Source organism: Hemibagrus wyckioides, linkage group LG15 (genome assembly GCF_019097595.1).
Source record: "Hemibagrus wyckioides isolate EC202008001 linkage group LG15, SWU_Hwy_1.0, whole genome shotgun sequence".
NCBI lineage: Eukaryota > Metazoa > Chordata > Actinopteri > Siluriformes > Bagridae > Hemibagrus > Hemibagrus wyckioides.
In genome coordinates, this window is record NC_080724.1 from 19,593,105 (window position 1) to 19,607,500 (window position 14,396).

General features: G+C 43.4%; 1 protein-coding gene across 2 annotated transcripts in view; it reads right to left on the minus strand.

The window, feature by feature from the left end:
- Positions 1–1,359: 1,359 nt before the first annotated feature.
- Positions 1,360–14,396, minus strand: part of si:ch211-225h24.2 (uncharacterized protein LOC564539 homolog) — a 26,858-nt gene continuing 13,821 nt past the window's right edge. The window contains exons 3-5 of one of the 2 annotated variants that reach the window (XM_058410197.1): positions 11,311–11,382; positions 6,368–6,483; positions 1,360–4,326 (exon numbers count right to left, since the gene is read on the minus strand). In XM_058410197.1, coding sequence (XP_058266180.1) covers positions 3,876–4,326; positions 6,368–6,483; positions 11,311–11,382 — 639 coding nt within the window. In that variant the 3' untranslated portion in view covers positions 1,360–3,875. The remainder of the gene's footprint in view (positions 4,327–6,367; positions 6,484–11,310; positions 11,383–14,396) is intronic. The other variant, XM_058410199.1, reaches the window with a different exon arrangement.

The following is a 14,396-nucleotide window of genomic DNA, read 5'->3' on the forward strand; positions in this document are numbered from 1 at the left end:
CACTTCACACATGCTTTTATCCTGAAGTGAAGTGTGTGCTGATGATTAGCTACGTGATGATACAAAAACTTTACTGTGCTAGAGGCAGCTTGTGGCTACAGCTGTGTTGTTTTAGCGCTTAATTTAGCAAGTCACACACACACACACACATTCTCCTTATTAGCTAACGTCTCCATTTTTGCAGAGCTAGAACTATACACTGATCAGGCACAACATTATGACCACCTGACTAATATTGTGTTGGTCCCCCTTGTCCTGCCGAAACAGCCCTGACCCATCGAGGCATGGACTCCACTAGATCCCTGAATGTGTGCTGTGGTATCTGGCACCAAGATGTTAGCAGCAGATCCTTTAAGTCCTCTAAGTTGCAAGGTAAGAGCCACCATGGATCAGACTTGTTTGTCCAGCACCATCACACAGATGCTCAATTGGATTGAGACCTGGGGAATTTGGAGGCCGAGTCAACACCAGTTCACCACTGGACCACTTTTGATAGATACTGACCACTGCGGCCAGGGAACACCCCACAAGAGCTGCAGTTTTGGAGATGCTCTGATCCAGTGGTCTAGCCATCACAATTCGTCAAACTCGCTCAAATCTTCACGCTTGTCCATTTTTCCTGCTTCTAACACATCAACTTTGAGGACAAAATGTTGACTTGCTGCCTAATATATCCCACCCACTAACAGGGGCCATGATGAGGAGATCATCAGTCTTATTCACTTCACCTGTCAGTGCTCATAATGTTATGGCTGGTCGAGATGTTTATTGAGTGTGACGTCATCACCGAAAAGAGCCGACTCTTTCGGTTCTCGTTCAAACTTTTGTGACTCGTCTAAATCGACTGACTGACCAATTAGTGATTCGAATCCTTTGGGAGCCGAGAGAGTTGACTCCCAAGCGACTCAGGTGACCAATACAAATCGATTCACCTGGCGCCGAGGCAGCTCACTGATATTTTGTTCTAATTTGGACAATCTGTTAAGAAGAGCCAAATTTGACTCACTGAAAAGTCAATTCTTCAGGCTCCCAAGCAACATTTTGTTCTGAAAGGAACAACTGCTTAAGAGTCGACTCTCATTGGCACTACTAATAAACGACTCATGTGGCTACAGGAGCAGCTAGGAGTCGACTCTTTTTGGCGAGTCGGTTCATTCAGCTCGGCTCAGTAATAAGAGACGTGTGATCTAGTGCACCAAGAACTCTAATCAGAACATTCTGGCATCCATCCACACCAGCTTCAGATTTAAGGAGGCGTGACTCAATATGAGGCAGAACTGTAGGTCAGGAATGGCCAGAAAGTTAAATTCCTTAACACCACCAAAGTAACCATGACTTTGTCAGAAGATGCTTTTATTTGGAATCAAAAGTCTGGCGATAAAATCGAATGACACAAGCAGAACTGAGACATTTTCAACCAACAGAAATCAAATCTTCATATAACTTAAGAGGAAAAAGAACAGATATTATGCGCTAGTGTACATAAACCTATTAACATCAGTAGAACTTGACAAGCATGATTGTCTTGGTTAAATTTTCTGTTCACGCAGTGAAGATTTGGGCTAGTTATGGTGCGCATCAATAACTGAATTAAAAAAAGTCTCATCATGGTGAGTTAGCGAAAGGGTAAAACAGATCAGCTTTGACATTAGAAAGAGAAAATATATATATGTGTGTGTGTGTGTGTTAGAATGAGATCAGTGGAAGTACTCAGAATCCCTGACGTGTGCTACATGGTATTGCGGCCCGGATCCTGAAAGTTCAGGTTAATATCCATCAGGATTTTGCGCTTAACCCTTAACAACAAGGTCGACCTTCCGTGACTCAGCAGCAGCAAACGTGACGTATGTGAATCTGATCTTTAATTCTAATGTGACTCGAACGCCGTCTCCGTGTAACGATAGCAGGAAATGCAGCATCAGTAGCAGTACAGTAGTTTCATTCATTCATTTTTTTTTAAGGCTCAAAAAAGGAAGGAAGGAAGGAGGAAGGGAACGGATGTGTTACAGTAGTAGGCAGTGACAAACTGTACCTTCGACAAAAACGCCTTCAGGGCCGAGGTTCATCTTATCCGCAGACGTGCCAAGCCTGAAGAGGAATAATGCATAGCCTCATGGGTAATGACTTGTCTAAGATAATGTTGTTGAGTGTCGATGCAGGGCTTCATAGTAACCACCAGGTGGACTAGACGTTACAAAAAGGTCAACTGTTCTTGCCTTAATATCTGAAAACATGAAGGTTCGTGTAAAACCCTGGATATCTCCAGCTGGGGGTCTGTGCTGCAGATGAACAGCGTTTTACTCGCATTCTGATGATCATAAGCCAGGGATCCTCAAATCTGGTCCACGTGAGCCACTTTCCTGCAGAGGTTAGCTCCAACCTTAATCAAACACACCCGAGCATGCTAATCAGTGTCTTCAGGATCATCAGAAAAAAGGTTTGATCAGGGTTTGGAGCTAAACTCTGCAGTGGACGGCCCTCCGGGGCAAGATTCGAGGAAGATTCGAGGCAAAATGATCCGCCGAAAGTTTCAGCGTTTTCTTCTTTCGACTAAGAAAAACCAAGCATTTTTGGCTGAAATTGTTCTCTATATTTAACAACCGTTAAATTCTACACGTGTCTACTTTAGCCGAGCCAAACATACGTCGATACATAGGTTCGATTTAACGCTAACAATTTTACTTTAAAAGTGATGCTAACTGCATCGGCTCATCGTTTCAGCCAAAAAAAAGAGAGAAAGATATAACAATCAACTCAGTAGATTACTAAATGCAATGAAATGGAAGGGGGGCGGGGCTTCCAGGGTGGTCACTTAATCAATCAATCAATCGCTCCAGGGTTTAGTTTCACAATTTTCTGGCCGTATAAACGAACCCCAAAATCCTCAATATTCAGAGGGGCTCGTAGTAGCTTCTGTGCAGATTCGGGTCAAGAAACGTATTCACGCGTTCAGCCCTAGCCCAAGAAAATCATTTACATGTGTGTTTTTACACTAATTTTTAAAAACAAGCTGCAGCAAAAATCACCCTGGAAGAAATCCTGGAGGGATTGATTAATATCACAAAGAGTTTTAAAAAATCCTACATCATTTTCAGTCATGATTCTGGTTGCTCATCTAGCACCAGTTGAAATATGGAAGGAAACCACCCCCCCCAACCCCACCCCCCCTGGACGCCTGAGTTGGGAGATTTGTACCCATAGCATGACCATGCGTTGTGAATGACGCTCGTTTTCTGTGATGGTTAATAAGACAGACAGACGCGTTAGTGTAGGTACAGTACTGTGTGGTGCTCACAGTCAGGTGGTATAAGGCATTGTTTTGTTTTTTTAAATGATTTCCATCACTTCCTCCGCTTCATCAGAACATCCCCATACGGTTTTTTAGAGCTTATAAGGCACAGTAGTCTCTTACGTCGCCCCCTGTCTGTGGCTTTGAGAGCAGCGCCTCGTGTGTCAACCTTCAGACAGACGAAGCGAGCAATTGGTCAAACAATTAAAGATTTAAGGCTGATTGCAATTCGTTATTAGGATTAAATAGGAAAGTGTTTGGTCTAACGTTGATAAGCATTTCAGTGCCACGGTCTCGCGCACAAAAAAAAAAAAATAAAGGTAACAGATATGGTGTCCATAAACTCTTCAAGAGAAATTGATTAATTATAGCGTTTTAGGTTTAGAACAAAAAAATTTCCATATCTGCTTTTAAAAAAGACACAGGATCTTAACGGATGAAGATCCTGTGTAGTTTTTAGACCTTGTACTCGAAAGGGAACGTCCTCATCTTTGCTCCCGGTGATGTTTTTTTTTTTTTTTTTTGCTTCTGTGCATGCTATCCGATTTCCATGCGCTTGAGTGTTCGGTGTCATGTGAGGTCTGTCTCATTTAAGCCCCTCCCACGCACTCTCCGATTGGCTGCCGGGGCTGCGGCGCCGCACAGCCGCCAGTTTGTCTCGAGCGCGAGCGGCCCACTGCGAGGGTCCTGCGGCTTGGGGTTCGCTCAGACTGGCATAGCGTGAAGAGTCGTCCTCCGAGCCCATGCCCGTCCAGGACGGCAGGGTCAGAGAGCCAGGCAGAGAGAGCGACAGCCCTGTAGAGAGCGGGGACGAGTCGATCTTCTTCCCCTCTCCCTCGCTTTTCTTCCCCTCCGCCTCCTCGCCCAGCTGCGGCGGCTCCCAGCCCTCCATCCTGTCCATCTTGCGGTTTGGAGTGATCTGACGCATGGTCATGGTGATGCTGTCCCAAAGGCAGTGGACGCGGTCTTTCTCCGAATGCGCTTTACCCTTCTCCTTCTCCTTCTCTTTTTCCTCCTCCAGGTTCTTCTTAGCAGATCTGAGAGAAGAAGAAGAAAAGGAACAATTCCATGCTTTTAGATGAAACTGCTGCTGTTAAAAAATCTCTCTCTATAATAAACAGTATGAAGTGTACATGTGCCTATAATCAGTTATACTGATTTCTGTAGCCCCGCCTTAACCACCCCTCACTCCGCCCACATCAGTCTGTTTGGAAAATAATACATGGTGGAATTAAGAAAGCACCCAGATACTTTTCCAAAAATACTAATGACACAAAATTCTCTAAAGTTTCTCTAAATGTAGGAGGAAAGGAACAAAAGGGCAGCAGAGTGGCTGTGATGCTGCAGCTGCTGTTACTTGTCTGTTGTTCCAGTGACCTTTAGTCACGTGTGAAGATGACGTGAGAAACTTTGCTCTCAGTCTGGACGATACCTGCCTCAGGAGCAGCAGTAATGACAGTTAAAGGGAAGCAATTTTACCTTTTTATTGCAGACCAGATGGTGACACTGGCGAGAACTTCAGGTCAAGCTTTTGGAAGAGTGCACTATGCTGTTGCTGAGATACAGCCTCACTTCCTGTTTGAGAGCAACTCCTTGTCCGATTATTAGAAAACCATCTGATGTGGAAGCTTAGTGGTTAAGGTATTAGACCACTGATCAGAAGGCTGCGAGTTCAAATCTTAAGTCCACCAAGTGTCCACTGCTGGGCCCTCGAGAAAAGACCCTTAACCTTTAATTACTCATAAAATAGGTAAATAAATGTAAGTCACTCTGGATAAGGGCGTCTGCCAAATCCTGTAAATGTATTTAAAATGCTTTTTAATCATTTTTCTCCATGAAGATTGGACATAATTTGTAAGAGTAGCAGCAAAAACAACATTTTTGACAAAATCCAAGATGGCAGATCCAGAGAATCCAACTGGCTTCAAGTTACAACACATGCTTCACAAATTAATTTATTTTATTATTTATATTTATCTTCTTCTATTTTTTTATACTTGCCAACTAAAATTTCTCCTATAGGAGATTTAATTAAAAAAAAAAAAAAAAATTATCTAGTATCTTATCTCTTTACTCTGATCAGTTCCTGACTTTTTAACATAAAATTAAATAAATAAATAATTATAAATAATATTAGGTCCTGGGTTCGAATCCCAGGTTTGAACAGGCTGGGGCCTTTCTGTGTGGAGTTTGCATGTTCTCCCCGTACCTGTGTGGGTTTACTCCAGGTACTCCGGGTTTCCTCCCACAGTGCAAACACATGTACATTAGGGTTGATTGGTAATTCTAATTTCCCCATAGGAGTGAGTGTGAGTGTGTGTGGTTGTCTGTCTATATGTGTGGCCCTGCAATGGACTGGTGACCTGTCCAGGGTGTACCCCTGCCTTTCACCCAATGTGTGCTGGGATAGGCTCCAGCAGATCCCCGTGACCCTGATTAGAAATAAAGCGGGTATAGACAATGTATGGATTGCTAGTATAAATAAATAATACTGGTAACGGTGTATGATGAGTGCAGCATCTTCGAAACAAATACACAACATTTTTACTACAATCCTGACCGTTATAAAAGAGAAACAATTTAGAAAAAATGATATTTGTGAAAGATTAATGTAGTGGTATTTTTTTAAACATAGGTGTTTTCAGTAGGGTGAAATTTCAACCTCCTCCATCAACACAGGAATAAAGGACTGAACTGTTCTGATAAAAATCCTGACATTTTTATTGTGGTCATAGCTCTTGGGTATTTTTTTCTGTTGCTCCACTGTGGACAGGAAGTTGAGGTTTAAGGCGCAAATGGTTTCCCCAGCTTTGGAAGGAAGGACACGGCGTTAGACGCAGGGTGGGGTTTCCACCCGTTAGGATTCTTCCGTTATGTTAATGCCTCTTTAAACAAGCTTATTAAAATATCCTAGCAGGTTGATGATCAGAAAGCTGAGAAATGGGTGAAATCCTTATTTAATGCCGTTTCCTAACTGAAAACTGCTTCAGGAGTCGGTCTAAATCTCAGTCCTGATGTCTTTGTGCCATTTATTCTCTGCTAGGAAGGACAATATTTAGCAAGGCTGCATGAGCTTACCCTTTTTTGTGCGAGACCGTGACCCCTGTAAGCAGGAAGTGCTCGTCATCTTGTGAAGGAAACAGCTTCTTGTCTCCTTTGTCCTTTTTAGGCTTTACCTTCTTGCTCTTGGAGTCCTGAGGGAAAGAGAAAAAAGAAAATCTTTAGCATTTAGATACGATTTTTTTTTTTGGCATATCAAACATCATGAAGATCTACGGCGTATACAGGAATTAGGATTTTTCATCACAACATAAATAAAATAAAATAAAATAAAATAAAATAAAATAAAAATGATTATAATGTAAAATCATTCAAAAAATAATCATATTAATATAAATAGATAGATAGATAGATAGATAGATAGATAGATAGATAGATAGATAGATAGATAGATAAAAATACCCTTATTAAGCTTATTAACCGTATTAACCTTTTTAATGGTTTTTATGTGTATTTTTCCACGCCAAGTTACCATCAAGATTTTCTAAAAAGCCATAAAAACACACACCAACTGGATTAAAGTTTGTTTTCAATCACGTTTAATAAGAAAAACATCCCATTTATCCACTGAAAAAACCCCAGGACTATTTTTTCCAGACAATTACAGGTTTAAGATATATTTTATTTTGCTTCAAACTCAATACAAGTGCAAGTCTTTATAAGAGAGTTGACCTGTTCATGGTGCTGCTGGACTGGTCAGAGAGTGTTCATTAATACACTATATTGCCAAAAGTATTCGCTCACCTGCCTTGACTCGCATATGAACTTAAGTGACATCCCATTCCTAATCCATAGGGTTCAATATGACGTCGGTCCACCCTTTGCAGCTATAACAGCTTCAACTCTTCTGGGAAGGCTGTCCACAAGGTTTAGGAGTGTGTTTATGGGAATTTTTGACCATTCTTCCAGAAGCGTATTTGTGAGGTCACACACTGATGTTGGACGAGAAGGCCTGGCTCTCAGTCTCCGCTCTAATTCATCCCAAAGGTGTTCTATCGGGTTGAGGTCAGGACTCTGTGCAGGCCAGTCAAGTTCATCCACACCAGACTCTGTCATCCATGTCTTTATGGACCTTGCTTTGGTCACTGGTGCACAGTCATGTTGGAAGAGGAAGGGGCCAGCTCCAAACTGTTCCCACAAAGTTGGGAGCATGGAATTGTCCAAAATGTCTTGGTATGCTGAAGCATTCAGAGTTCCTTTCACTGGAACTAAGGGGCCAAGCCCAGCTCCTGAAAAACAACCCCACACCATAACCCCCCCTCCACCAAACATTACACTTGGCACAATGCAGTCAGACAAGTACCGTTCTCCTGGCAACCGCCAAACCCAGACTCATCCATCAGATTGCCAGATGGAGAAGCGCGATTCGTCACTCCAGAGAACGCGTCTCCACTGCTCTAGAGTCCAGTGGCGGCGTGCTTTACACCACTGCATCCGACGCTTTGCATTGCACTTGGTGATGTATGGCTTGGATGCAGCTGCTCGGCCATGGAAACCCATTCCATGAAGCTCTCTGCGCACTGTTCTTGAGCTAATTTGAAGGCCACATGAATTTTGGAGGTCTGTAGCGATTGACCCTGCAGAAAGTTGGTGACCTCTTCGCACTATGCGCCTCAGCATCCGCTGACCCCGCTCCGTCAGTTTACGTGGCCTACCCCTTCGTGGCTGAGTTGCTGTCGTTCCCAAACACTTCCACGTTCTTATAATACAGCTGACAGTTGACTATGGAATATTTAGGAGCGAGGAAATTTCACGACTGGATTTGTTGCACAGGTGGCATCCTATCACAGTTCCACGCTGGAATTCACTGAGCTCCTGAGAGCGACCCATTCTTTCACAAATGTTTGTAAAAACAGTCTGCATGCCTAGGTGCTTGATTTTATACACCTGTGGCCATGGAAGTGATTGGAACACCTGATTCTGATTATTTGGATGGGTGAGCGAATACTTTTGGCAATATAGTGTATGTTATAACAGCCGCTCTGCAAGTAGCTTTACCGTCAAGTCACAGATGGATATCACGCACTTATTTACAGTGAGAAGCGTACGGAGACGTTCGTTTAAAGAATTTTTTTGAAAAAGTCACAGGACATGGTCTAAGGGACAAAAGAACTTTCCCAATAACAAAAAGTGTGTGTGTGTGTGTGTGAGAGAGAGAGAGAGAGACAGAGAGAGAGAGAGAACGAGATGGGGGGGCAAGTGAGAGAGAGACAGACAGAGAGAGGGAGAGAATAAGAGAGAGAGAAAGAGAGAAAACAAGAGAGAAAGGGACAGAGAGAGAACAAGAGAGAAAGAGAGGGAGCGAGCAAGAAGAAGAGAGAGCGACAGAGGGAAATCGGGAGTGAGAGAAAGAGAGAGAGAGAGAGAGAGAGAGAGAGAGAGAGAGAGAAAACAAGAGAGAGAGAGGGAGAGAGAGAGAGAGAGAGAGAGAGAGAGAGAGAGAGAGAGAGAAAGAGAGACAGAGAGAGCTAGAAAGGGAAAGGGGGGCAGAGGAAGGAATGAGAGACAGGAAGTTTATCTGCTAGAACGTGAGTGAGAACAGGAAATTGATTTAAAAGACGTTCAGCAATAAGAAATTTAAACCTATACAATGTATGAAGGATCATTTTCTTAATAAATGTAAATCTAGGGAAATATCTGTGGTACAGGAGGAGCGCTCACTGTGGGAGGTGCAGTTAGAGAGAGAGAGACAGCTCTGGGGTGGTCTGGGTGACTCTGACACACGTCTGGACGCATCACTCCATCATTCACGCTTTTTCCATTCATTCATTTTACCATGTTGATCACTTGCATTCGTTTTTATTTAGATCCTGACAATAAACCTGTGGAAGTTGTTATAAATAAATACAAAAAAATGCATTGTGTTTAGTTTTCTTGGCTCCAAATCAACTCCCTGATTGTCAGTTCATTAAGTTTGTAATCTTGGAGTCTATTATACAGTCTGTGCTTGAGGGGTATTTGGCTGGGGAACACGTTCCTGCTGATGCCCTCCTGCTCAAGATGGTCAGAAGCTTGGGATTTTAAATACCAGACCGGCTTTACGGCTTACGGGGGTGAAAATGTGATTTGGCATACTTAACACTCATGGTCCATGTTTAGGGTCTTTGTGTGTGTGTGTGTGTGTGTGTGTGCGCACAGAAAAGGATTTAAAAGATTCAGAAGTACATTTTCCACACCAAAATGCCAAATCAAATCCACTGCTTCTGTGCAAACTCCATGATCTGGAAACCTGTGTGTAGCTCCACCCACTAGCCACTGGACTATACTGACCAACATGGAGTGGGCAGAATACTGACATATCACTGTTTATTGGCCCCATTCATCAAGCTGTATGCGTATTTGTGAAAATCCTGCAAACTCGCGAGGGTAAAAAAGGTTCAGAACCCGCTCGTGCTCCTGAGGGTGTGTAAATATTCACATAAGAAATCTATCTAATGGAAATTCACTTCATATCATTAGCATGGATTACTGCACTTCTCCATCTGAAATATACTGCCGAGTTTAAATCACTTATTTTTATCAAGTTAGAACCTTTAGCCAAAGCCTGCATCCAGAGTGACTTATAGAAGTGCTTAAGAGTCTCTACCAAACACCCGTCGTCTACGAGTCTCTACCAAACACCCGTCGTCTACGAGTCTCTACCAAACACCCGTCGTCTACGAGTCTCTACCAAACACCCGTCGTCTACGAGTCTCTACCAAACACCCGTCCTCTACGAGTCTCTACCAAACACCCGTCCTCTACGAGTCTCTACCAAACACCCGTCCTCTACGAGTCTCTACCAAACACCCGTCCTCTACGAGTCTCTACCAAACACCCGTCCTCTACGAGTCTCTACCAAACACCCGTCCTCTACGAGTCTCTACCAAACACACGTCCTCTACGAGTCTCTACCAAACACACGTCCTCTACGAGTCTCTACCAAACACACGTCCTCTACGAGTCTCTACCAAACACACGTCCTCTACGAGTCTCTACCAAACACACGTCCTCTTGAACACCTAGCCCACAGAGTCAAGGACTGAGAGTACAATCGAGAGCATAATGTGAAAACCAGCTATTTTATTTCACAGGCATTAATTAAAGAATGTAAATAAACAGAAAGCAAGCCAACACACACATCAGCTAAAACAAATAAAAGGAGCCGGTCTGTCAGGACATAGCTGTAAGGTGTGGACAAACACCTGGGCTCATGGTGGATAAAGAGCTCCTTTATTATTCTTATTGTTACATGGTAGTTAGTATTTTTATCAACACGAGTCTAACAATTACCACTGAATAATTCTAAATGAAAGACTAAATAATTACCCTGATTTACCTTTTATGGGCGTCGCTACATGCAAATGAGCTGCGTCAAGATCAACACAGGCACACGAGTCTGATAAAAATCAACTTTTACAAAACTTTTTGACTGGAAAATTTTAGTGTGTGGATTTACACACAGCTTCACTCATAACCTGAGGACCACGGTATGCATCAACCAAGTGTTTGTTTAAATAAAAACCAGAACCTGAACAAACCATTAAATATACATACTAGCAAGCAGCTTGGATATTAGCTCATCATGCTAATTTTGTTCTTTAACCCTTTTTACCAGTACACTGGTGTTCCTTTCGAATGGATATCGTCTTTTAATCAGTATAAACAAATGAATTATTTTCTGGCCGTTAGTATGATATAAAGTTAGTCAGGAAACTGTTGGCTTTCAGAGCAAGATTTTTTTCACAACATTCACTCGAGACTAAAGTGAGGTTTCACAATCAATGCTATCTTAATTGCAATCAGTTTTGCACTTGATTCCGTTTTATTGAGTAAGGAAGTGAAAAGTTCGCAGTGTGCAGTTCGTTTAGCTAATTTAATGACCTGTGTCAAATGTAACTAACAGGATTTAAAGCTAATAATGTAATAAGATTACTCTGGTGCATTTGCTTCCAAAGCTCCGGGCTGATATTCTGACTGACCTTAGAACAGCTTGACAGGGTGATTTCCCCGACTCTGCTTCCGAAACACATAGCACTAAATGCACCATCATTCTGTAAAGAAAATACATAAAGTAGTGGTTTTCATTTTTATATCCCTCTGCTGCCAGCACGACAAAATACAGTTACAATAAATCAACATTTACACGTTTTATTTATTTATACTGTAGGAAAACATATTTGAAGTCACTCTAAAATCTATTCTAACATACAATGCTCTTTGAATAATCATTTACATATCCCAGCCCCTTACCATCAAATGGTGATCAAATCAGACGGTGATCAAGAACTGTGAACTAGCTGACAATAGGGGGTTGAAAGATTATGTGTATCATTAATCAAATTCATTTACATTGTGACTGCCTCTAGAGATACAATCAACTATGTCTGTGGGGATTTCATCAAGATGGCCCATACAGGAGATAGGTGTGGGCCAGGTGATGGCCCATACAGGAGATAGGTGTGGGCCAGGTGATGGCCCATACAGGAGATAGGTGTGGGCCAGGTGATGGCCCACACAGGAGATAGGTGTGGGCCAGGTGATGGCCCACACAGGAGATAGGTGTGGGCCAGGTGATGGCCCACACAGGAGATAGGTGTGGGCCAGGTGATGGCCCACACAGGAGATAGGTGTGGGCCAGGTGATGGCCCACACAGGAGATAGGTGTGGGCCAGGTGATGGCCCACACAGGAGATAGGTGTAGGCCAGGTGATGGCCCACACAGGAGATAGGTGTGGGCCAGGTGATGGCCCACACAGGAGATAGGTGTGGGCCAGGTGATGGCCCATACAGGAGATAGGTGTGGGCCAGGTGATGGCCCATACAGGAGATAGGTGTGGGCCAGGTGATGGCCCATACAGGAGATAGGTGTGGGCCAGGTGATGGCCCACACAGGAGATAGGTGTGGGCCAGGTGATGGCCCACACAGGAGATAGGTGTAGGCCAGGTGATGGCCCATACAGGAGATAGGTGTGGGCCAGGTGATGGCCCACACAGGAGATAGGTGTAGGCCAGGTGATGGCCCATACAGGACATGGGTGTGCGCTAGGTGTTGGCCCATATAGGAGATAGGTGTGGGCCAGGTGATGGCCCATACAGGACATGGGTGTGGGCTAGGTGATGGCCCATACAGGAGATGGGTGTGGGCTAGGTGATGACCCATACAGGAGATAGGTGTAGGCCAGACAACCCACACAAAGGACATTCAGTTTTGTGTACAGGAGGTCCTTACAGTTCTATATTCTTGTATAAAGATCTGTCTCACAGACAGATCTTTGGGTTAAGATATTTTGACGACCGACCAGCTAACATCACTGTTGAAGATCCGCTACATTGCTACCTTCAATAAATTCTTCTCCCCACAAGAACAAGCTTACTTATTTTATATATTAAAGAAATCTAATACATTGACCAGCCACACAAACCACTACTCAGCCAAACACAGCAAAACCTAACAATTTGGCGAGCCAGCCAGGAGAGGCTGACTGTCTCCTGTTCAATGCTTTGTTTAAGAGTGTCACCTCTAGGCTTTTGTATTGTCACACCTTCAAGCCCTGCCCATGCAAAGCCTTTAAAACGGTGCCTTTTCACTGGACTCGATGACTACAGTGCCACTGCAGTGTGTTCTGATCTCCAATAAAAGATTCCTGAGACTTTCTAAAACACCTTGGTCTGCTTCTGTGAATTCACAACAATACCAATCTCTTAAGTTAGAATAAATTATTTACTTTAAATACACAAAACACGCACCCACATACACACATGTATCCGTGTATACACACCTACACATACACATACATCCGTGTATACACACCTACACATATACACATACATCCGTGTATCTGTGTATACACACCTACACGTATGCATACACACACACTCACAAACACGTATCCGTACACCCCACATACACACGTATATTCGTGTATACACACTTACACATACACACACATGAATCCATACACGTACACACTCACACATATCCGTACACACGCACCCTCACATACACACATGACTATGAGGGGTGGGTGTGAGTGTGGCCAAGCTGCTTAGATCTGGTCTGGTTTGAGAGATGGAGCTAATTTCCATCCCATAAACATTTCATAGATCTTAAAGAAAATCATGTGAGCTTTGCGACTCACAGAATGTTTCCCTAAAGTATCTTAGAAATCATCTGGTCAACACAGCGTGACCAAGTTCTAGTTTTTAAAACTTTCAGGAGCACATTTTAAAGAAAACAGGATGCAGTGAGTGTGAAAGCAGACACAACACACTCACTCACTCACACATACACACACACTCACTCACTCACACATACACTCACACACTCACTCACACATACACTCACACACTCACTCACTCACACATACACTCACACATACACTCACACATACACTCACACACTCACTCACTCACACATACACTCACACACTCACTCACACATACACTCACACACTCACTCACACATACACTCACACACTCACTCACTCACACATACACTCACTCACTCACACATACACTCACACACTCACTCACTCACACATACACTCACTCACTCACACATACACTCACACACTCACTCACTCACACATACACTCACACACTCACTCACTCACACACACAGACACACTCACTCACACATACACTCACACACTCACTCACACATACACTCACACACTCACTCACTCACACATACACTCACACATACACTCACACATACACTCACACATACACTCACACACTCACTCACTCACACATACACTCACACACTCACTCACACATACACTCACACACTCACTCACACATACACTCACACACTCACTCACACATACACTCACTCACTCACACATACACTCACACACTCACTCACTCACACATACACTCACTCACTCACACATACACTCACACACTCACTCACTCACACATACACTCACACACTCACTCACTCACACACAGACACACTCACTCACACATACACTCACACACTCACTCACTCACACATACACACACTGACACACTCACACATACACTCACACACTCACTCACACATACACACACTGACTCACTC